The sequence below is a fragment of the Schistocerca piceifrons genome, chromosome 7, assembly GCF_021461385.2.
Source record: "Schistocerca piceifrons isolate TAMUIC-IGC-003096 chromosome 7, iqSchPice1.1, whole genome shotgun sequence".
Lineage (NCBI taxonomy): Eukaryota > Metazoa > Arthropoda > Insecta > Orthoptera > Acrididae > Schistocerca > Schistocerca piceifrons.
Genome location: NC_060144.1, coordinates 358,412,995 through 358,439,011, shown reverse-complemented (window position 1 = coordinate 358,439,011; position 26,017 = coordinate 358,412,995). Strand labels below are relative to the sequence as shown.

At 40.4% G+C, this 26,017-nt stretch overlaps 1 protein-coding gene across 1 annotated transcript in view; it reads right to left on the bottom strand.

The window, feature by feature from the left end:
- LOC124805705 (myrosinase 1-like) overlaps positions 1-26,017 on the bottom strand; it is an 85,938-nt gene that overhangs the window by 14,054 nt on the left and 45,867 nt on the right. The window contains exons 6-8 of the mRNA XM_047266275.1: positions 19,133-19,227; positions 17,487-17,634; positions 10,778-10,893 (exon numbers count right to left, since the gene is read on the bottom strand). Of these exons, the coding sequence (XP_047122231.1) occupies positions 10,778-10,893; positions 17,487-17,634; positions 19,133-19,227 (359 nt within the window). The remainder of the gene's footprint in view (positions 1-10,777; positions 10,894-17,486; positions 17,635-19,132; positions 19,228-26,017) is intronic.

The window sequence follows — 26,017 nt, the reverse complement described above, 5'->3', positions numbered from 1 at the left end:
GGAAGGCAGTTGAGTGGGAAACAGTGATTCACAAGTGAGAATCATCAATAAAAGTAAGTGTTGCAAAGAGCCAGTTGGCTATCTGTACTAAAGTGACGTTTTCATAGGAAGTATAGAAGAGGACAGCACTGCTGTTACGTAGTAGTTACGTGAGAGATGTGGGACAGCAAATATTAGGAAAAAAATATGGAATGAAGCTTAAGAAAGTGAGTTTTATTCCTATTCCTTTTATTCATCTTTAACTTTTAAATGGACATCATTATCGATCATGTCACAAAGGTCTTCAAGACAAGGCCATATCTTAGCCAGGTGGAAAAGATGTGGGTTTTCTGGGGAAAGACTTTGAAAAAGAGGATTACTTTGCTGCTGTGGGAAGAGTAGGAAGCTGGCTACTCTATTAATAGTAATGTGGCATAGATAGTGTTAGCAACAAACCGAACAAATGTAGAAATTAACCTCTTTTGAAGCAAATTTTGGACACGTACTATTATTTCTTTATTACACGAAGTACGAAACGACTTCTAAGAGTTTTTACTTGCAACATGCCACCAAACTACCGATTCTTCTTTGTTTGTTCGTGTGAAATGAAATACGAGCATTTTTCATCTCCCCTGTCACTCTCAAGTTCTATAAATTATCTTGATGCGTTCTTTTACGTATGTAATGGAATGGAATGCCGAGAGTATTCTGTAGTTCACAGAACACTTATTGAATTAATCGTTTTTTCCATCGGAGAATCCTAAGTTTCAGGAACCAGTCGCATTTGACAGCATCCTGTTTCCTTGGAGAACACCTCTGGCTAACAGTTAGTAATTATGTTTTTCCAGTTTACCACGTGCAATTTTTGCGAAAAAAAAATTTGGGACCCTGTTAGCAACATAACGGTGCGGAACAAAAATTTAATAAAAATAAAGCAGAGTTAAATATTTATTATGTAATAACTTGAGCACAGTGTTCTCAGAAAAAACTAATAGAGTGATTCCAGCTTTATATTAGGTTATAGTTAATGAGAATCGTATCCTAACTAACATTTGTTTGCAAAATGTGACTTGTCACTGAAGTTGGTCGTAATATACTGTGGAAGTTCGTTTATGTTTCCTGAGAGCAACGAAAATTTCAATATAGACTTCAGCCTTAGCTCTGGCTGGAAAATCTGACTTTTTATTCAAATACATACAGAAAATACCGTTAATCTTAGAAATTTCAGTTCTCTTACAGCAATGAGTTTTATTTAACTAAAACCTCTGTGTAAAACAAGCCTCTGTTATTCTGTAGACACCACAAAAGGAGTAAAGATGATTCTTGAAACCGTACGGCAACTGCCAGTTTCCGCACTTAATACGTAGAGTTATGTCATTCTATTATATTTGTTTTGTGTTATTTATATGACCTTGATTTTGGTTTTTAAATTTTGTGGTCTGATTTCTGCGAGCATGATGAAACAGCTTTTTGTCATGAGCGATTTCTCATGACCCTATTACTTCCCGTCACTAGTTAGGAAAAGAATGATCACACTACTTAATAACGTTTTTCTCCTTGAGCTGTAAATTGAACTTTCTTACTTCTTACGTCTCAGAAGTGTGGAAAATACGAATTATTCACCTCAGACTTTGTTTTTATGAATCTTCCAGTAATATTTTGAAAGTTACGTATCTCAAGTCAGTAAAATTCGCAAGTTACATTTTCTGTTTCACAATGTAAGTTAAAAAACAGAATTCATATTAAATTTGATCTATACAAGCTATTAAATGTGGAGCGTGTGCATTACATGTGAGTAGCTTTTCGAGGTTTAGCACTTTCGCGAACCAACTCCCAGATGTAGTCTCCCATCATGTTTTCGTCATTCAGTCCTTGATATATATATATGTTCAAAATTCAGTATATCTTCTGGTTAGTAATCCCCTTACTCTTCCGTGTACGCTCCCATGTTGTCTCTGAATTTGTCTAAACGAGCGGCAAGAATATACCGCCCTTCCACGAAGTTCCGAGTCTGGTTTTATTCCTGGCAGCTTGAACTAACAATTGTAAACAACAGACGTGCATTCGAACAGTCAGCTGTCAGCTGGCAGAGTCAAGTAGGGAACAGATGGCGATTTGTTACAAATCGCAGTGGAGCGACATCACTAAATTAAGTGTCTGCAACCACCTCCAGAAAGTTTTGAAGAGGGTAAAAGTATGTGCAAAGTTAGTCCTGCACACCTTTACTTCCGTAAACATAGTTACATAGATAAAATAAAAGTAATACAGTTAGCGAACCGTCAGTTGAAACATAAGGATGAACAAAAAGTTAATCTTTGTTACATAGTGCTACATAACACTGCCACAGTAATAAACCATTCTTCTCAAACCTTTGTTAGTAAGTCGTCCATATGCCTCAACGGAATGATAAGGCAATCTTTTTGATCGATTTAGCCGATTTCTTCACGAAAAATTAACAAACATTATGATGTGGTTCTTCAGTTTCTCCAGGCGTACTTTATGACGAAATAAATCTCGGGTGAACAGCCTGGTATGAGTGTGCATAGGACACAATATTTCGGCAATCGACCCCGTTGTCATCATCAGGTGCGCTGATGTACTGACCGGCGGTGGGCTGGTGCCAGGTATATATAGGACATCTCCCTCCCGCTCCTCTCTCAGGCGTTTCCTATGAATCGGTGCGGTCCACGCCCCGAGCGCGGTCCAGGTGCAGTTTCCGTTCTCCTGCCGTCTGGGTGCTGTGTCCTGGGTCTTCTCGTTCAGGAGAGTCTGCCGGCACCGCTCTCGTTAGTCTTCCCTCCCCCGAAGTGAGTACACTCTGGGAAAAATCCTTTTTCTTCTTAATCAGGGTGATTGCGGGTTCCCACGCCTTGCTAAGGATGTAACCGCTGTCACGATTCAGCTGTGGCTCCCTTTCTCTGATCTCTATGGCTTCTTTGATGACACAGTCCCAGTATTTGGAAGCCTGTGTCAGGACTTTGGTTTGGTCATAATCCATGCTGTGGATTTCCGACAGGCAATGCTCAACGATTGCCGACTTACTGGGCTGTTGCAGTCTAGTGTGCCGTTGATGTTCTCGGCATCGGTCCTCAGTGGTACGAATTGACTGGCCTATGTATATACTCCCGCATTGGCAAGGTATCTGATAAACCCCTGATTTACGTAGACCAAGGTTGTCCTTGTCACTGCCAAGAAGGTTCTTGGTTTTACTTGGAGGACGTAAGATGGTTTTCACTTAGTGTTTACGTAAACTGCGTCCAATTTTCCGGCTAAGGCCCCACAAAACGGAATAATAGCCAAGGCCGCCTCCTCCTAAGGTTCATCCTCAGTTTCCGACGGTGCTGCAGGTGTGGGATGTAGAGCCTTCCGAATTTGCCCTTCCTTGTAACCGTTCCTCCGAAACACGGTCTTCAGATGGTCCAATTCTTGTTGGAGATTGTCCCTATCGGATATGGTGTGAGCTCTGTCTACAAGCGTTTTGAGCACGCCATTCTTTTGTGCCGGGTGGTGGCAGCTATCCGCATGTAGGTACAAATCAGTGTGCTTCTTCTTCCTATACACGCTGTGGCCCAGCTCATCTTCTAATCAAAACATCTAGGAAAGGTAGCATTCCATCCGTTTCGATCTCCATGGTGAACTTAATATTCTCGTGTCTGAAGCTGATGTGTGAGGAAGTCTGCCAGTTTATCTCTTCCATGTGGCCAGATAACGAAGGTATCGTCCACGTATCTAAAGAAACAGATGGGTTTTAGATGTGCTGATTCAATAGCTTCCTCTTCGAAATGTTCCATGTGCATATTTGCGACAACGGGTGAGAGTGGACTCCCCATGGCTACTCCTTCTGTCTGCTCGTAGTATTCACCGTCAAATAAGAAGTAAGTTGATGTCAGAAGATGTCTGAAAAGGTTGGTGGTCTCTTCGTCAAATTTTTGGTTGGTGAGTTCATAGGATTCTTGTAACGCAACTTTAGTGAATGGAGATACCACGTCGAAGCTCAGATTCCTTAAGCACAAGGTTCTTGATGCGTCCCAGGAAATCTACGGAGTTACGGATATGGTGTGTACATCTCCGAACGTAGGGGCTAAGCAGTTGTTTGAGGTGCTTGGCAAGAAGATACGTTGGGGCATTAATATTGCTGACAATGGGGCGTAATGGAATCGATTCCTTGTACACCTTCGGCAGTCCGTAAATTCTAGGAGGAGCAGCAGCCCTCGGGCGTAGCTTCTTGGTAACCTCGTCAGGGAAGCCAGAATCCTTGAGAAGCGCCAGAGTCTTCCTCTCGACCCTCTTGGTAGGATCGGTGTCAATCTTGCGGTATGCGCTGTCACCCAGTAGGCCTGAGGGAGGAGCGGGAGGGGAATTGTCCTATATATACCTGGCGCCGACCCACCGCCGGTCATTACATCAGCGCCCTTATGATGGCAACGTGGTCGATTGCCAATATTGTGTCGTATGCACACTCATACCATGCTGCTCACCCGAGATTTATTTCGTAACAAACATTATAATTAGCAAAGAAATATCTTAAATCTGTGTTACAATAATAAAAATTAACACACATAAACTGCTTGTACGAGTTCGCTGTTAAAATTTACAGCCAGTCTTTCAACAAGTTGTTAGCTAGATGTTGTACTCATGTTGGACTGAACTACCAGCCTAGTTTCAGATTTACTCTGTGACTCTCTTCCAGCTTTTGTCAGACATGCCTGCACTAGTGGAAATGCGGAAAATGGCAACACCAAAACAAAAAATTTCAGGTATATGCCATTACGAATAGTACCTGATTCTTTCCGCAGCTGAAAGATCTTAAAACTGCCTACTTATCTCACTCCTTTTTCAGTTCTAAATATCTTACTATCCTGATTAAGACTGTCAGAAGCTATATAATTCATTCATATTTTATTACAGTAACGCAGTATCAATTTATTCATCAGCTTCCCTTTTGTGGTATGTTCCTACTGATTCTGTTGAATTTGAGACATAGCATTCTCGAAACATTTCAATGCAAAGTGAATATTGATTAATTGGTGAAATCATTGCCTATCAGTAGCTAAGACGAACACGCAACAAGTAACGAATTATATTTATAGCAGGGCAGTTGGAGGGAACAAACGTTTCCCGTTGACTGTATCCGTGTCCCAATTTATGGCTCAAATGGCTCTGAGCACTATGGGACTTAACTTCTAATGTCATCAGTCCCCTAGAACTTAGAACTACTTAAATCTAACTAACCTAAGGACATCACAGACATCCATGCCCGAGGCAGTATTCGAACCTGCGACCGTAGCGGTCGCGCGGTTCCAGACTGTAGCGCCTAGAACCGCTCGGCCACTCCGGCCGGCGTCCCAATTTACAAACAATGCAGCATTGGGGGATGAGCATGAGAATGATAATTTGGATAAAGTCTGCTCTATTAGTGTCAATGAAGAGGACAGACGAAAGCAAAAAATACGCATTGAGCTTCTTGAGCTAATCTAGTGCTGAAGCTCGCGCATTCGTCAGCCGTGTCGTTTCTGGGAACCGAAACCCTTGAAAACAATTGCTCTCAACGACGCTGAAGGCGTGGAACTTAAAGGCGACACTGATGATATTGAGTGCATTGTTTCAGAGCAGGTAGATGAATTTTTTAGACTAAAATGAGTATTTTGACCCTTCGTGATGAATTAGTGGTTTCATTTAGTTGAAGACTGTAAGCATAGAATCGTATCGTTGACTATCGATAGTCGCCTCTCTGCCGAGCGCAGGGCAACAGTCGTGGCGTAGCTTTCGTGGAGCGTGGGCGGAGTGTTGTGTTGACGCCGTGGCTGCAGCACATTTCGTAACAAACATTATAATTACAGGTAATTGAAAATGTTTGCTACACAAGTTTTGCGTTTAATGTCAGTGTTCACGAAGCAGTATCATTGTTTATACACATGGTGATGTTTCTCGGTTTCGTGTGTCGTGTCTGGAGAACAACAGTCAACCGCGTCGCGACGGTTACGGAAAAATAATGTGGATCTGTATGATCCTAATTGCAAGTTCTAAGTGAAAGTAACACATATCGTTTTGAATTCCTCAATATCACGAGGGCAGGTACTTTCTCGTTCGCATATCGTACCCGAAATTTTATGGAGTATTCGCGTCGCAGTTCGGTCACGCGTACGCTCGTGTTATACGTTACTCAATTGTTTAATACTGTTGTAATAACTGTGACAATCGTCGACTGATAAAACATCCGTTGAACAGTGATTATTATGCGTTCTATGCACCGTGTTTCTGCTTTGGATGCCACCAATTAGACAGCAGCCTTGTACTTTACAACGAACATGTATTTTGAGGACTAATATTGATCACGTGCATTGTGGAATGATGTTAATTGCGAACAGTGCTGTGCCATCCTGTGCGAATGTTTAAGAGAATACAGTGAATTCTGCAACACCAACTTGGTATTGTTCGTGTAAATGGCTCCTCTCCCTGCTAGACAATAGTTATAACAGAACACATCATAGCAGGCAATGCAGAGAGCAGCTAATCAACTGCCGTGGGAAGGACCAGGTACATGGAATTAGGCACACGGTCGTTAAATATCCAGCCCTGTTTTTGTGTCTAGGAAGTGTTGCATAGTCTCGAGTGCTAATGGCTAACTTTTATAAGTACTGCATATCGACCCCCTTTCCTCCTGGGCGTGTGACATTGCGATGTACGTTTCCAGGACTTGTAATCTTCACTGATGAGGTGCCGATTTACTCGAAAACGGAAACAATGAATAACGTTTACAAACAGCGTATTTTGGATTGTTGTGTGACGTCAGACAGACTGTGTGCGCTACGGACCAAGGAGTTCAAGTTGCAGCTATTCTAGTTTTCTGTTATGGAGTGCAGTGCAAAGATCCTGTGTTGGAGAGTTATTCTACTAATGCATGCTGCATCATCTGCGACATAGGCAGCACCTATGAGCAACGCGAACAACTACAACCACACCATTGCTGCATTTCACCTACCGGCCAGCAGGTGGCAGTGCTGATCAGCTCACGGCAATGGGCAGTCAAGAACGTAAGGCTTCGCAGGACTGCGATTTCTGGCGCTAGTGTAACTGACCGGCAATGCAGAATTTCATGCAAATAGTGTTAAATGTTTACAGTGAAAGCAACTTGTAAAACTGACACGACAGTCTGTTAATGCGTACTAGATCACGAGGGAGACATTTTAGATTATCTCAAGGAATGCATCTAGTGTTGATATAATACAGTGGAGGCAACTTATCGTATCGGCATTACACTTTGACACTGGTCAGTTAGTGCAGTAAAGTTAAATGTCATTTCCCAGACCTGCTGTAATAGTCCATGCAATATACTAATGTAATGCTATATCAGCAGGGAATCTTTTGTCTAAATATAAGTGTACTTCTGTGACATTGATCCTTTGCGTGTCTGCTGTGTTTCTTAGCACGAAATACGGCGTTGGAGAGATTGACTTATGTTTTTTTTTTTTTGTTTAGTGTGCAGGACGGTTAGTGTTATTTAGCCTTTACAACTTTTTTTCTCTTCCCACTGTTCCATTTTCTTGCTTGTGTGATGTAAGTTATTCATTATGTCAGCTAATGAGATCAATTAAGCACAGATGGTCAGGAATGTAGGTGGAGATTCGTCAGGTGAAAGTAGTCCTATAGAGAGGAAGGTTCAAGTTAGTAGGACTGAAAATAGAGAGATTCTGGAATGGGAGACTGTAGTTTGTCGGTTGAGATGGGAAGCCCTGGTGCTGTATCGTCACCAATCGTGCCTGCATCCAGACGAGAGGAGTGTAGCAGTAACGTTCACAACAACGTAACGTTCACAACATTAATGAGTATGCTGAAGAAGGGATTCGAGGAAACTAATAGGCAGATTGACCGAACTAATAGGAAGATTGACCTAACTACAAAGCAAATGAAGAATGAACTTTCTGCTGCTATTGACAAAACTAACAGGCAGCTTGACCAAACCAGCGGCCAGAAGAAGCTAGTAAGCAAGTGGAGGATGACAAAGATCGACTGAAGGCAACCATAAAGAAAGTGGGGGACGAGTGTAAAAAAAAGATAGATACACGTCTCTATTGGATCAACATGTCTTAGAGCAGGCGAAACTTTTTGACGAGGCTGAAGCTATTCTATTTTCCTTTATCTTATAATTGTATATATGTTTTTCTGTAGTGGGCTGCACTGTAGGAAGTTTTGTAAGCGTTTACGATTTCTTTGTATGTGCTATAATATTACATTTCTTGACATTTGTTCGCGCGTCATGGTATGGCTTTGCGGTAATCAGTCGACCGTGACACTAACCGTGGGACTGGGTATTCCACAACCCCCCCCCCCCCCCAAATCACCACCTCCAGAGGGGTTTCATATTTTGTTTGTTTTTTGTAATTCTCTAATAGCATTCTAAAACATTCTTGTGCGCGAATGGAAGCATAGAATATCGTTGACTATCGGTAGTCGCCTTTCTGCCGAGCAACAGTGGACAGTCGTGGCGCAGATTTCGCGGAGTGCGGGCGGAATGTTGTGTTGATGCTGTGGCTACAGCACGTATCTTACAAGTTTGTGTGAGGTAATTGAAAATGTTTGCCACCCAAGTTGTGCGTTTAATTTCAGTGTTCCCGAAGCAGTATCAATGTTTATCCACATGGTGATGTTTCTCGGTTTTGTGTGTCGTGTCCGGACAATAACAATGAACCTCGTCGCTACGGTAATGGAAAAATAATGTGGACCGGTATGATCCTAATTGCAAGTTCTAAGTGAAAGAAACACATATCGTTTTGACTGGCTCAATATCACGAGCGCAGATACTTTCTCGTTCGCAAATCGTACCCCAAATTTTATGGAGCATCTGCTTCGCGTTTCGGTCGCACGCACGCTCGTGTTATAAATTATTTAATGGTTTAGTACTGTTGGAAGAACTGAGCCAATCGTCGACTGATAAAACATCCGTTGAACAGTGATTATTTTGCGTTCTTGCACCGTATTTTTGCTTTGGATGCCATCATTTAGGCAGCAACCTTGTACATTACAAGGAACGTGTACTTTGAGTACTAATACTGCTCACGTGCATTGTGGAATGTTGTTAACTGTGAACAGTGCAGCCCCACCCTGTGCGAGTGTTTAACAGAATACAGTCATTTCTGCCAGATCAAATTGCTATTTTTGGTGTAAATGGCTCCTTTCCCTACTAGATAATTGTTATTACAGAACACATCATACCAGGCAATGCACAGAGCAGCAGATTAACTGCCGCAGGAAGGACTAGGTACGTGGGTTTAGGCACACGGTCGGTAAATATCCAGCCCTGTTCCTGCGTCCAGGAAGTGTTGTACAGTATCGGGTGCCAAAGGGTAGCTTTTATAAGTACTGCATATTTACTCACTTTCCTCCCTGGTGTGTTACAAGACGAATTGACAGTTTTACAAGTTGTGTTCTTATTTTCGCAAATGGCCAAATGTAAAGCGCAGCCACAACCCTAAAATGAAGCTATTTTAAACGGAAGACTCTACGACCTGCTTCCTACAACTCAAGATTACCATTGCTTTCCACTTATTTCACTTGTAAGACTTGCTCGAAGGATAGAAATCGATCAAAAGTATATTATAATTGTCAAATTTTTCAGTTTTACCGCCTATTAACGTCACTGTTCTGTGAACCTCGATATCTGTGTACAGTGTTTCAAGGTTAACAAAATCAAAGTTTTGAGACGCACAAGTCACTCAGCGAAGCACCATCGTTTGACCAACAACGTCAAAAAGTAAAGTTACAACGTCCGTCATAGGTATTACTCGAAAACATACTGGAACAATATGCACACTTGACTACGGTAAAATATGAGCATACTACGCCACTTTTGGAGAAAGCGTACTGCGGTAGTGTGACAGCAAAAGCCGCAGTAGTAACATTATGCAATCATTTCCACGATCTATCCATTAGGTTTACTTATCTTACTGAAGCTGTACATTTCATATTCGATGAGGAATACAGTACAAGATGATAGAATAACTTCTCTTTTGGAAAATATGACTCTGTAAGAACTTAATCTGTGACACATATTGCTTCCAAGAAATGTTTCGGGTTTTTTCTTATAACACTTCCTTATTACTCTTCTGAATTTGCTAGTAATAATTATTTGTTACATGGTGTCGTCCCTTCTGTTGAAGTGTTTAATTTAGTTAACTTTAAACTTTCATTTATGCAAATGTAAAATTCTACAAATAAAAAATCATGATTGGTAGTAGAGAGACACATCTATAGCATTTACTGTTCTAGGGAAGTGCTTCTGTTCGCTGAAGACACTTCCATGACGTCTTCGTGAAAGAAACTGTGAGCAGTTGGTTATAAAAGAATCGCGAGTATTTACATAGAGAATATAAAAAGCTAGCTGTAACCATGTACCAATAAGGTGAAAAATTCCCCAAGGGCCTATGATATTAGAGGAACGCATACACTCTTATGTAAACGGTTATAGTTTCCTTTTCATTAAATGCAACGGAATGATAGTATTACTTACTTCTACAATTGAGAACTCTGATATTTTCCACATCTGCGCGTGTTCCATTTGCCTTATCTCATCCTCTGCAAAATTAGTAGTATCATAGGGAGTGCCATAGTATGACATAAATAAATCTGTGTTTTGATCTGTCCATTGCGTTTAAATTAGCATGAAATTACATTAGGTTTGGATTATGATTGATGTCGGATAACACCACAGTTGATTCGCTTTCCAAATGTGAAAACTAACCAAGTAGAGAAACTGTATGAGAAGAAGCCTCAGCTCAAGAAGGTAATTTCAGTAACTTACGCCACTACTGACGGCAGTTGTGCCCGAGTCGTGGGCTCTCGAGGGCGAGGTGGCGTTCGCTCCATTCATAATGTAGTACGTTCTGTAGTGATTCAGCCCGAAGAAGTCGGCAGATCCTGCAACAGTTAATTAAGTATGGCACCATCGCTTGGTTTAATATCACGCTGTCGGAATAAGCAGTTATTACGTCAAGACAAAATGTTTTGGTGCAGTCATACTGAATATCGATAAATAATTGTAGGCGTCCCACTCTCCTAGGCAGGAAACCCCTGCTGTTTTGCCAGGCACCTGTGTGGTGTCGCTAGACTCCATGAAATAGAATTAAATTTTATGTTATTCATTCCTCTGTACACAACTCGTTGCCATATCTTCCTAGCCATATCTTCGGCAGCTGGTGGTTTAGCAAGCCGGCAAAGCACCTGCTGAACGCAGTGGCTGCTCCAGGCTGCCGTAGTTCAGGCCGGTGAGTTCAAGAAGGACGTTGCCGCTCATAGTGTGGAAGGCTCGCCCGTCGGAAGTTCTGTTGAGAGATGGCGGAGACCACAGCGTGTCTCACGCGGTGATCTGTAAGTACTCCATCCCTTGCTGCTCATTGGTCCTAATCTCCCATCAGACAGGTTGCAATGTCAGATCCCATGAGATCGTGCTGATTACTGATCCTCGCTCACAGTTCGGTAGGCTGTATGCCCCAAGCGAATGCTGGAGCTTTGAACAGTTCGTGCTACAGCCTGGCCACGGAGTTACAAAATTCGGTTAATGGACTGGCCTGATCAGAATCCCGAAGGAAACCAAATGGCGTACCATTTTTATGAGTTAGTCAACCTCTCTCCTGGTCCCAGTGTCCAAAATCAGTACTTTGGTTTCGGCTCGTGAGAATGGTCTGCCATTCCTCTACAGATATTCAAAGGCATCATCAAACACGTCCCCAGCAGAATATAAACTGTGTTGAAAGGGAACGATGGACGGACCCCATTATGCACTAAGTGTCCAGATATTTACGATCAGATAGTTTACATTATATAAGGCATTACAGTTCTGATTAGAAGCAACTTTTTCCTTTGCCTAAATTACCCTTAATGTTAGTATTGTACAATATCCATTTCACTGAACGATTCTCGTTAACTAACATCAGATACTATTAATAAAAGTCTAACTTGATAGTAAACTATAAACTGTCTTCAGTTACATAGTTAAAATTATCCATGGTCACATCTAAATCAAATAAAATTCATCTAAGAGCGTAAAATAAATTTTCAAGTGGTGATCGCCATCTCTAGTGTTATGATCTACGAAATTGCTCCGACATCAGCAACATTGCTCGCAGTGTTGTCACATTTGCCATCAGATCACGGCCATAGGCAATGTCTAAATTAACTAATTATATGTCAGAAGCAAATATGAAACTGTTCTGGAGGATGAACAGAGAGCTGAAGGGGCTATTTATCTACAGCAAGGAAGATCGTAACGTATGGAACTTGGGATGCAAAGACTAATACGGGGGTCGCTCAATAAGTAATGCCGCACATTTTTTCAAGCCATTAATATACATAGACAAATGTACTTGTTGGTGCTTCACATTTGATGTTTGGTCTGATCGCCGGTCAATGGAACGGTTCTGGCAGATGTCAGAGCCGTAGAACACCGTTAAAATGGCGTCTAAATACTACTTACTCACTTTACAAACAGCGGCGTGTTATCGAATTCTTGTGTGCAGAAAAAGAAACCGTGGTGAACATCCATACACGTTTGTGTGCAGTGTCTGGCGATGCTGCAGTTGATAATGCTGTTGGGCGATGGGTAAAGACAGATAGAGCCTCAAAAATGCAGAAACAGAGCTCCACGATCAGTCACGCTCGGGACCTCCTGTCACAGCCACTGCTCCAGACACGCTGAATCGTTCCGACCGGCGCATCAAAACCCGACAGTTCGCTCCACAGTTGTCAGTCAGTATTGGAAATGCGCTTGCAATTATAGTGACTCTCGTGTATTAAAAGAGGTGCTCACGTTGAGTTCCACGAATGCTCACAGCGGACCACAAGATTCAAAGAAAGGACATTTCTTATGAATTGTCGGAGCGTTTTGAGAACGATGGAGAGGTCTTTCTCTCATGAATAGTTTCGGGGAATGCAGAAGCGCCACTTTGCGCCGAAAACAAAAAGGCAGGCCATGGAGTGGCTTCATCCTAATTCACCACAATAGAAGAAATTCAAGATAATCCCCTCAGAAAAGTTATTGTGGCGGTCTTTTGGGATTGTGGTGGCGTCATTCTCGTGGATGTGATGCCAAGAGGGTCAATCATCAATTCAGAGGCATACGTGAAGACTCTGAATAAACTCAAGAACCGTTTCCGCTGCGTTCGATTGGACAAGAATCCAGCAGAAATCTTGCTCCAACATGATAATGTAAGCCCACATACAAATCTGAGAACCGGGGGACAAATCGCCATTGGACATCATTGCCTCATCCACCCTACAGTCCAAACCTGGCATCCTTGGACTTCCATCTCTTTCAGCCGCTTAAGGATTCTCTATGGGAAAGGTAATTTGAAGATGACGAGAGTGGCAGTCATGCAGTGAAAACATGGCTACCTACAGGACAAGAGCTTTTACCAGCAAGGAATACATCCTCTTCCACAATGTTGGTGTATGCCCATCGAACGTGATGGAGACTACATAGAAAAATAGGACACGCACAAGGCATGTTGCGCACAAGGCATGTTGTTGTATGTTGTCACCAAATTCTGACTCCTAACAATAAATATGTTCTGAGGAAAACAATGAGGGATATTATTTATTGCACGACCTTCGTAAATATGTTTGAGTGGTCCACACATCATTTGACCTCATTCTTGACAAAAGCGGACATTTTTTTGGGGCGGGGCCAATTCTTCATCTCGGAGTAGCACTTGGAACCTAAGTCCTCGGTTATTTGCTAGATGCATTCCAGTCTCTGTCTTCCTGTACAGCTTTTGCCCTCTACAGCTTCCTCTGGTACCAAGGAAGTCATTCCCTGATGTCTTAACAGACATTCTGTAATCCTGTCCCTTCTCCTTGTCAATGTATTCCACACATTCCCATACTCTTCGATTCTGCACAGAACCTCCTCATTCCTTACCTTATCATTCCACCCAATTTTCAACATTTGCCTGTAGCACCACATCTGAAATGTGTCGATTCTCCACTGTTCCGGTTTTCCGACAGTTCATATTTCAGTACCATACAGTGCAGTGCCCCAGACGCACATTCTCAAAAATTTCTTCCTCAAATCAATGCCGATGGCCTCTCTAGGCCATGAATGTCCTTTTTTCCCAGGGCTATTTGATATCCTCCTTGCTCCGTCCACCATTGTTATTTTGCTGCCTAGGCAGCAGAACTCCTTACCTTCATCTTCTTCGTGACCGTCAGTCCTGATGTTAAGTTTCTCACTTTTCTCATTTCTGCTACTTTTAATTCTTTCGTCTTTCTTCGATTTACTCTCAATCCACATTCTGTACTCATTAGACTATTAATTCCATTCAGCAGATCTTGTAATTTTTCTTCACTTAAACTCAAGATAGCAATGTCCTCAGCGAATCGTATAATTGATGTCCTTTCACCATGAATTATAAATCCATTCCTGAACCTTTCTCTTATTTCTATCATTGCTTCTTCGAAATTCAGATTGAACAGTGTTCCACCGTTTTTAATTCGAGCGCTTCGTTCTTGGTTGTCCACTCATATTATTCCCTCTTTGCTCTTCTACTTATTGTATATTACCCTCCTTTCCTTGCAGCTTATCGCTATTTTTCTCAAAATTTCGAATATCTTGCACAATTTTAAGTTGTCGAACGCTTTTTCCAGTTTGACAAATCCTATGAACATGTTTTCATTTTTCATTAGTCTTGCTTCCATTATGATCCACAACGTCAGAATTGCCTATCTGGTGCCTTTGCCCGTTCTAAAGCCAAACTGATCGTCATGTAGCACGTCCTCATTTTCTTTGCCATTCCTCTGTATTTTATTCTTGTCATCAACTTAGATGCATATGCTGTTAAGCGTTTTGTGCGGTAATTCTCGCACCTGTCACCCCCTACAGTCTTCAGAATTATGTGGATGATATTTTTCCGAAAGTCAGATGGTACCCCTGTATGTCCCCAGACTCATACATTCCACAGACCAACGTAAATACACACTTAGTTGCAACTTACCCAAATGATTTTAGAAATGCTGATGGAATTCCAACCCTGCTGTCTTACTTGATCTTAAGTCCTTCGAAGTTCTCTTAAAATCTTATTCCAATAGCGGATCTCCTATCTCTTCAAAATTGACTCCAGACGAATCGTCCCCTCATAGACGCATTCAATGAACTCTTAATGCACTCTTAATGTTAAACTAAACTCTGTCCGAATAGGCATTGGAAGGCCCAACGGTACCGATCGGCCGCCGTGTCATCCTCAGCCCACAGGCTTCACTGGATGCGGATATGGAGGGGCATGTGGTCACCACACCGCTCTTCCCTGTGTCACTTTAGAAGACCGGAGCCGCTACTTCTCAATCAAGTAGCTCTTCAGTTTGTCTCACAAGGGCTGAGTGCAGCCCGCTTGCCAACAGCGTTCGGCAGACCGGATGGTCACCCATGCAAGTGCTAGCCCACCACGACTTGCTTTTTATGTCATCGAAGTTTGTTTTGATTTTCCTCATGCTGAGTCAGTCCTTCCGACAACCATTTATTTATCGAGTTGTTCAGATTTTTCATGCAGCCACTTCGTCTTAGCTTGCTGGACTTCCTATTTATCCCATTCTTCAGCGACTTATATTTCCGGGTTTCTGAATGTCCCTCAACATTTTTATTCTTCCTTCTTTCACGACCTACTGGAGTATTTCTTGTGTTGGCGATGGTTTCTTCTCTGTTACAATCTTTTTACTCACGTTTTCCGTTCCACCTTCTGTGACTGCCCTTTCTAGAGATGTCCACTCTTCTTCAAATGTAATGCGTACTGAGCTATTCCTTATTTCTTTATCTATAGTCTAAGAGAACTTCAAGCGTATCTCGTCATTTCTGGGCACTACGAATCCAACTTCTATTCATATTGTTTCTTCCTGATTAATATCTTGAATTTCAGTCTGCTCTTCATCACTAGACCATTGTGATCTGAGCCTTAAATCCAGTATCTGATTTTGGAATCTCTGTCTGGCCATGATGTAATCTAATTGAAATCTTCCCGTATCACCCGGTCTTATCCAAGAATACCTCCTGCTCTTGTGGTTCTTGAACAGTGTATTCTCTATTACCAGCTGAAACTCGTTACAGAACTTAGTTTTTTCTCTCTCTCATTCCTTGTCCCAAGCCCATGTTCTCCTGTAACCTTTCTTCCTATTCCTTCCCCTACAACTGCATTTCAGTCCCTCATAACTATTACACTTTCATCTCCCTTTACATTCTGCATTAGCGTTTCAATATTCTCATATACTTTCTCTATCTCTTCATCTTCAGCTTTGGACGCCGGAATTTATACCTGAACTATTGTTGTCGGTGTAGGTTCCCTTTGGATTCTGATAAGAACAACCCTATCACTGAAATTTTCAGTGTAACACACTCTTCATCCTACCTTCCTATTCATACAGAATCCTACTCCCGTTATATCATTTTCTGCTGCTGTTGATATTACCCTATACTCATCTGACGAGAAATCCTTTTCTTCTTTCCATTTCCCTTTACTGACCATTACTATATCTAGATTGTGCATTGGAATTTCCCTTTTCATATTTTCTAGCTTCCCTACCACATTAATGCATCTGACATTCCACACCTCGACCCGTAGAACGAATCCTTTTCTTGATTATTCTATCTTTTTCTCATGTTAACCTCGCCCTTGGCAGTTCCCTTCCGGAAATCTGAATGGGGGACTATTCCGGAAACATTTGCCAATTGAGAGATCATCATGACACTTTATCAATTATAGGCCACGTGTCCTGTGGATACACTTTATGTGTCTTTAATCCTTTAATTTCCACTGCGTTCAGCACCCTCATGCCAATGATCACTGCTGATGCTTCCGCCTTCAGAGGCAAGACAATGCCCTAAACCTCTGTCCGCTCCTCCACCCTCTTTGACAAGGCCGTTTGCAGAAAGAGGGTGACTTCTTATGCCGGAAGTCTTCGGTCGCCAATGCTGATTATTAATCAAAATTTAACCAGGTGCGGGTTTCGTACTCCGGACCGAGGACGTTTTGATTACTAATCAAACAAGCTACCCCACCAAAACGACGTTTCGTAAGAAAGAGGATTAGCTATTGTTAAAATACCCTCTTGTTTCGCCAAAATTGGACAGTTATGCCCAGAAGAAGACACCGACCTTTCGCGTCGAGAGACCAAGATATATATTGTTAAGTCCTATTCAGTATCTGAATTACTTGCATAAACCTCCATCCGAAAAGCAAATTCAAAAACAGAGCTTAAAAAGTAACTCCTTGCGTCTTCTACGATTTATAACAAATTCAGAACTTGGCAACCAAAATCTGAAGATTACCCTCACTTAATGAGTGGAATTAGTTATAGATGAAATTGTACTGGACTTGTGCTTGTTTCATCTCAACATACAAGCCTAGCTTTCTCCTCTACGTTATAATCTTTGGCGTGACGTTATTTGCTGAAATTAAAGTTACTAAAATGAAAATTGCTTCATTAGACTGCCACACACAGATCTGGGAAAAGATATATCATATCCGCACCTCTGATGTATTCTACTTCCTCCTGCGTGAAACTCGGCAACCTCGAACGAGGTCGGCCCTCCTCCTCACTGTTCGCATCTACTCTCTCACGCATCACTGCCGGGTAGTCGCCCTCTTGACTGAAGATGGGATGAGCGTAGAGTCCTGCCTGAAAAATGGAAAATTTTTCCCTTGACAAACAACGTCACTTTTAGAATGTGAATGGTGGAAGGGCTATATAAGAGAAATAAGCTTGAAGACAAAATTATAGAAAGGGCAAAGGAAGTAAATGAAGTTGAGATTGGAGATAAAGTACTGTGAGAAAAGCTAGACAGATCACGAATTTTCTAAATCGAAACAAAGTATCTGATGTCGACATTCCTCAGAATTATTGAGATTCTTCGGAGTCGCAGAAATAACAAAACTATTCTTCTGGTAAGCAAGATACAGGAGACAGACGAAGTGCTTCCAGGCTTCAAGAAGAATGTAATAATTCCCAACTCAAAAAATACTTGTCGGGCGGGTGCGAATATCGAATCATTAATGAACAGTCCAAAACATGTATTTGTACAGGAACGGAAAAACTGGTAGGTGACATGAGGGTAGTTTGCGTTCTGGAAAATGAAGGAAAAAGCTTTTGAGAATGTTGATTTAAATAAGCGCTATTAAATTCAGATGGTAACGGGGATGCAGTACAGGGTGCGAAACGCTATTTCCAACTTGTGTAGAACCTTCACCGCAGTCGTATTGAAGGACACTGTCGTTGAGAAGTACACGAGAGTATGTTGCAGCTTATCCCCTCCGTAAATTTAATAAGCAACACTGGAAACCAAAGGGCAGCTGGAAATGGGGTTCATGGAGTTCATGGAGAAGAAACCAAGGCTCTGATGTTTGTCGATGACATTGTAAATCCGTGAGAGATAGCAAAGGACTTGGAAGAGCAGGTGCAAGGATTGGATTGTAGATTGAAAAGAGGTCACAAGATGAACAACAACAACACAAAGGAAACCAAATTCTCTCGAATTAATGCAGTGGGTGCAGAGAGAATTAGATACGGAAATGTGTCACCAAATTTGCAGAGGCGTTTTGCGTAAGGAATTCCCTTCTGAACGTTTCTTACTAGAGGTTAGCATTGTACGGAATGAAATTTGAACAGCAAGCAATTCAAAAGAGAACAGAATAGTTTTAAAAATGTGGTTCTATATAAGGATACTTCAGATTAGATCAGAAGATCAAATTACTAATGTTGAGGTACTTAATCGACTTCGGCAAATAAGAAACTTCTGACATAACCTGAATAAAAGAATAGATGGATAGACAGATAGGACACATCCTTAGTTCTCTATAACCATCAGTAGTTTGGCTTTGATGAGAAGTAGAAGCTCAAGAACAGTAGAGGGAGAATAATATGTGAAACTGCCTCAAAAGAATTTAGGTTGCGGTAGTTGTTCAGAAATGAAGAGGTCTGCACGGTATCGGCTAGCGTGAAAAGGTGGATCAATCCAGTTTTCGGTCATCAGACCACAAGAACAAAAGAAAACGATTTAACTGTTACACAAACGATACAACATAGTAGGCGTCATTCATCTTGCAGTGTTTAAAACCAATCAGAGTTACAGTTACATCCTATTCTGAAACAAGATATAATAGTTCTTTATTGTAGTCACCTCAAATTGCTGGTATCTCTCGGCAGCTTCAATGTCTTCTGTCGAATTCGTAAGCGGCTCGCTTCCTTGGATATTCAATGTAATTCCAACACTGCCTGAAATGCGGAAAGAATATTGCCTGGCCGTTTCACATAATATTTGAATGAATGTACAATAAAAATGATACGACTGTGATGTATTCTTCACAAAATGTATATTGACTAAAGAAATATTCCATTAGCTACAGTAACATCGTTTGACAAACTATTGTGATCACATGATGCACTATCCAAATTGTCCATATTCTTATATGTTTTTATGATGCTTCTTTGCGTTTTTAGCGGTACATAGGCCAGAAATAATATCACAAGATAATGATTAACGAAATTATGCTTATAAAATAGGTTCCTTGTCCACCAAATGATAAGTTTGCATGATTATTGTAAAGTTTATGCAACCAACGTCTTTATTAATGTGTGTGGGTGTTATGAAATGATAAATTCCTTTTTTATGTTGCAATGTGTAGACTGTAAACCTTCATCAACAATTTCACTACAAGCCACTTGCCATGCGTTGTTTTGTCTCATTATTCATAATGTTACTGAACTGTACGATCCTGAATGTGTTCCTCCGCATGTATAAAGCTGATGCTAACGTGAAGGCTGATAAGGGTTCAGATCAAAAAGAGGAGTGGATAAGGACATGGCAAATCTATGAGGGAGTAATGCAAAGGCCAAGATGGTGGCCTGTCTTCTCACAAAGGCCTGAAGCATAAATCGATTTAACAGCTCAGTGAATCAAAAGTGATAACTGAATCATAAATTTCATAGTTGAAATTGTTTCAGAAGGTCTTACATCCATCTCAGATTAGGAAATCACATACGTTCCATACATCATTGTTCCAATCATAAACGTAATAATGACCTTTCCATATGTGGTTTCACTGAGTAAGATGAAGACACAATGTGGTCCATGTCAAAGATAAATAAATTATTTTTCAGTGAGCAGGAGTAAAAGAGCATTCAGAGCATTCCCTAACTCTTGGTTTCGTGGTTTCCGTAGTCACTTCAACTGACAGCTGGAACACTGGTCCTAATTAGTGTTTCCATCCTTGAAGATCTGAGCTAGTATTCAGCCATTAATAATCTAAGGTCGAAAAGAAGCTAAGCTGTATTCGACCTTTATTGACAGCATTTTAATTTCGTCATTGCAGCTACAAGTGTTCGTTTTTGTCACCATACGCGTTTCGCTTTATTGAAATAAAGCATTGTCAATACTCTGTAACGAATGATATTTCAAATTTTACTTTCTTTCTAGATCTAAAACCATTTCGTTACAAGAATGTTGATTTTTACTTACGGTATTTCATGCCTGGTTTTTCTCTTACATCAGTAAACGCTGTCTGCCTGCATATTTTTGGGTATTTCTTCGTTTGGCGCTGTTGAATCTGGCCTACTCCCGTATGGCACAGCAGAACTACACATTTTTAAAAAATTCTAACACAACACAATATAGCACTACTACTGTTTACTTCAGACTTCAGGTGAAATATTTATCGTGTGTTTTGTGTAGTGTTACCAACTATAACACAAGGTTTTCTTCAGCCTAAGATTGTTCTTTTCCAGCAGTTCAGAATTTTCATTTAGTTATTTTACTATGTATTTATTGCATGTGTAAGGAAAACTAAAGATTGTTGTCGGAGTTGAAAATGTAGCTTTGAGGTGAGATGGAGAGTGAGTTGAAGGAAAAGGGTGACGAACTGTATGTAAAATGAAAGGGACATGGATTGGGATTGGGGGGGGGGGGGGGGGCAAGGAGATTGATGATATGAGACGGTGAGTTACAGGAAAAGGTATTAAGTTCTTTTTTTCCAATGTGTTGTTTATACAGTGCCTTGTTCCGAATATATATTTCGTCATTGAGTAATTTGTTGTTGTTTGTTAATGCCTTATGTGTGTGAAAGTTGTCTTGGAAGGGGAGGAGACGGAATGTCTGTCTTTATTGAGTTTTATGATGATTATATCTTTTTCTATACAATATGTTGTGTGGTATTCTTTTGTATGGTGGTCTGCAAATGTTGAATGGCTTGCACTGTATTTCCATACACTGATGTGCTCTTACATCTTTTGTCAAATGTTTTGCCAATCACCAGCATGTAGATTCATTACACAGTCCCTGCAACTGAGCTGATTGATCCTGGTTTATCTTTGTAATTGCCTCGTTTTGATTTTAGTTTAAGGATTGGATTTCTAGTAAGCTGTTTGCTTTGTATGCAATATTATGGCCTAATTTTTGGTTATATTACCTAATATGTATATTTATTTTATGTGTTAGTTTGTTGTATGCAATTTTCTCAAGATTGTGCTGCTTGTATGTGGTTATGTGATTTGTTTGTTTATCATTTGTGTCTTTACTTTAATGCTAATGTTACTTACTAGTTCTTCTTCTTTGTATCTATTTTAGTCATATCTGTTCAATAGAGGCAAGCGCTGTTTGATAGTTAGAAATCTTTAGCGAAATTTTATTAAGTCTGTTTAAACTTATATCTTATGCAGCTGTTTTGTGTTTCTGTAAGTGGTTTCAGGTTTCCTTTTTTATTTATTATTGTGTCCCCTGTTGTGGGTTTTCTTTATATGTCAAGGGTGTGGTTGTGATTGCCTTTGTATGGTTGTGTCTAGAAAGTAGATTGTGTTCCTTTTTCTTCTTTTGTTGCCAAGATTATGTTCGTGTGTACTGCATTTGTGTAATTGTTGTATTTTGTTTTGAAATTCATCTACCAAGGATATTATGTCATTTATGTTCCTGTACCAGTAGTTGAGGTAGCTTTTACCCATGATCGGTTTTTCTCTGTGATTACTTTCTCTATGTGGTTAATGAGTATATTGTTTAGTGTTCCTGAAATAGGTGAACACATGGTTAAACCCTGTTTCCTGTATGTAGTATTCCTAACTTAACACAAAATTATTTTGTAACAATAGTGTGGTTGTAACAATTTTATTCTGTTCATGGTATAACTCTTTGTGGGCGTCCACATTTTCTTCAATTAGTATACTAGTTCCCTTTTAATGAGGAGCAAACTGCCTCTGTATGGGACTTTTATAACACTTCTTCTGTTAGCTGACTTGTATGTCCTATCGCCTCCTCATTTCCTGTTTTGTATTAATGGGTGAACTGTGATTGCATCTGTTGTCCTTGTAGGTATGTGGGAGCTGCCTCAAAATTTGCTATTTGACAGACAGGAATATTTCCCTAATGGAATGTCCACCGGCGTCACATGTTGTTTGGCTGAGAATTTTTTTATTCAAGTCTCTCTTTATCCTTGTCTAAAAGTTTTCCTATGTTCTCGAGTTTGTTACTAAAATATACTTGAAATTTTTTGTTGTGATTCATTTAAATTTTTTATGTTGGTTTTGGTGACAAACTCCTGTGTGTTTCCTATATATTCTTCTGTTTCTATCAGCATAACAATTCTGCTTTTGTCAGATTTTGCTGTAACAACATTTTTTGCTTGCAGTTTCCTTCTTAGACTTTTTTAGTTTTGTGTGTATTGTCTTCTTTTTTAATCTGTGTTGCTATGTTTTTAATTTCTTCTTTTATTAATTCTTATGTTAGTTCTGTGTTGACATTATTGTATTTTTTTCTTCTGTGGTGAGAGTATATTCGGGTTCTATAACGAGAGATTCTTTTTTTATCATTTACTGATGAGTCCACATTGTGTTTTAAACTCTATTCTGAGAGCTGCTGTCCATTTCAGGTTTATATCTGTCAAATTGTCATCCCTTGGACAGAAATAGTGTATATGTATGTGTCTGTTATCATGTGGTTTTGTATTGTGAAATTTATAGTTATCTTTTATGGGTTGTTCATATTTGTCTATAGCTCTGCATGTGCAGCAGGCGAATTTTCCCATGATGGTAGCATATATAGTATGGTTTTTTAATATTTCTGCTACCTGAAGATGAATTTTATAAAACTTTTTGTTCACATTTACTCATTGAAATGATTTATTTTCGTGTTTTCGCTGCTTTCGAACTATTTTTGGCCTATACATTTATGTCTTTGGCACAACTCGAATAAATTTACAATGGCTATAAAAGCGGATGGTTTGAACAGTTTTATGCAGATTACGAAGAGTATTCTTGAAATGATAGTGGCCAGCTTAGAATGTTTGACAAGCTATGGTACACCAGATGTAATTTCGCATGTTATGGCTTACGTTTGATACTGGAAGTTTTCAGTTAGCTCGGAATAGCGTTTTTGCCTATTCTAGTCTGCTTAGTATATCATTATTGCTTCATCCATTATGTCCTATTTTGTTTTGAAAGTAGAAAACTTTATCACCTTCCATATTATATGGCTACAAGTTTTGATATTACATTTATTGCTAATCCTATTTATGTTTTTGCTCATTGTTTTCGTCTTTCTTTCTTTTGTTTATCTGCACTGCGCTTTCTTTGCTCATTAGAATTTGCAATCCATCTAACAGGTCTTATTCTTTATTTTATTTATGTATTTCTCGGAAGACAACAACACCATCTGCAGATCTTATAACTGAAAGCCTTCTCACATGAATTTTCATTCAGCAGCTGATTTTTTTTTAAGTTTCCGATACGTGGATTGAACAAGGTTTTCTGTATGATACGTATGTCCTTCTGGCGATCATTTCCTTTTATATTTCGTCACGTTTCTCCTGGAGCCACTTCGCTTTTACTTCCCTGCCCTTCCTGTTGACTTAATTTACAAGTGAATTCTATTTCTGTATTCCTGTGCGAAACAATTTTGTACTTTCTTCTTTTGTTGATGATTGAAGTATTTCTTCAGTTGCCCTAGGCACGCTGCAAACTACGTTACTTTATCTATGTTTGTTCTTGCAATTATTGTGGTTGCTCTATATAGACACATCCATTCCTCTTAAAATGCCTATTGTGGTAGTCATTACCGCAGAACCTATTGCCTTAGGGAACTTCGAATGCATCTTATTATTCCTCACTACTTCAGTATCACACGTGTTTGCGCATTGATTACTCCGAACGAGTTTCCTCTACTTCAGCCTAGTGCACACCATTACAAAATTGTGAGCAGAGACTATTTCTTCTGCTGGATATGCGTCACAATGCAATATGTGATCTCGGAATTTTAGTCTGGCAATCATGCAATCCAACTGGTAACTTGCCGAGTGTACAGGCCCCTTCCTCTGGAGAGTGTTGTAACCTGTATTTACTGTTACCAAGAACTAAAGTAGCCTTTCTTCTCCTTGAAGACCGTATTCTTCCGTACCGCTGTCTATCGTTACATCATTAATTACAGTGTTTCAAGTCCAAATAATTATGATACTTTTATCGAATTTTAGGTAGAGCATTATTCTTTCAGTATGCTCATACACTTTGTCGCTGCGCTGTTCATAGTAACTCACTCTCTGCCGATCTTCATGTTCATAATGAACCGTAACCACCGCCACACACTTTGTTCCTGCTGCTGATATTACCCAATTTCCACGTAACAAAAGATCCTTAACCTCTCGTTAGTTCACTTAACTGGTTTCCTCTTCTTCTAGGTTGACTTTGAATTTCCGTGTTCAGGTTTCTAGCTTCCTTGTCAGATTTAGTCTTCTAACATTACCCGTTCCAAATCGTAGAATGTCACCCTTTCGTTGGTTATTCAACCTTTTATCCAAGATAACACTACCTTTTACAGTCCCTTTCTGGAGATGCATAGCCATTAATCCAGTCTCTCGAGTCAATGGAAGCTTCATCGTGAAGCTTCAATCACAAGTCACATTTAGTGAGGATTAAGCATTTTCAGTCCCTGCTGTAGTGGCTTCCATTGCCTTCTCGGGAATCATCCTGATTCTTACACCTCTAAGGACAGTTTCCCACACCAAGTGTGGTAATATAAAATCCTGTCCGCTCCTTTGGCATTTATTAGACTGCTGTCATAATGAGTGTGACTTATAACGAAAGTAACTGGGCGCCACTGCAAATGATTCTTATTAATAATGTAAGTAGTGTATGGGATGTAAACCGGGAACTAAGACTCTTTGATACAGATCGTAGACCCTAGCCCTAGACCTCAGTGATGATACTGTGACCAGTTTGGACGAAAATCTTCATCATTATATACCGTGTAGCTTACTGAAATAGTCTCGATTCTTTTTTGTTGGAAAACTGTACCTAATAGCCAAAAATATTTACTGAGAAAACCCGGAATTTAGTCTGTAATCCACCATATATTACAACAGTGCCTCGTATCAGTTTTTTCTTTGTTTCGTTTTGAACGTCGGACGACCACTTTAATTACTGTCAGCTTTATTTATTTAGTCTTTCTCCTTGCCCATTATTGTTTCATTCTCATATATTGCAACCGTCTTCGCTCTCCTGTTCTGCCGGCCGCGGTGGCCGTGCGGTTCTAGGCGCTGCAGTCCGGAACTGCAGGACTGCTACGGTCGCAGGTTCGAATCCTGCCTCGGGCATAGATGTGTGTGATGTCCTTATGTTAGTTAGGTTTAAGTAGTTCTAAGTTCTAGGGGACTGATGACCTAAGATGTTAAGTCCCATAGCGCTCAGAGCCATTTGAACCATCTCCTGTTCTTATAGATTGTGTTCTGGCTATAGTTATGTCCTGTAAAGCTGTGGAAGCCAGAATTTTTTATTTAAAAATCATCCTGTCGTGTATTTCTGACTGATGTATCCCCATTCCTTCCAGATCACTGTGCACCTATTGGCTCGAGCGCATTTTGGTTCTCTTGTTCACAAGAAATAGTATTATTTTCTGTGTTAGCCTCCCATGGCCTATTCTTAGGATGTGTCTGAAGAATATGCTCCTTCTTTCCTGGCGACATCCGAGATCCTCTCCAGTTGATATACAATTCTCCGTTCGCTCGTCGTCAGAACTGACTGTCTTCCAGTT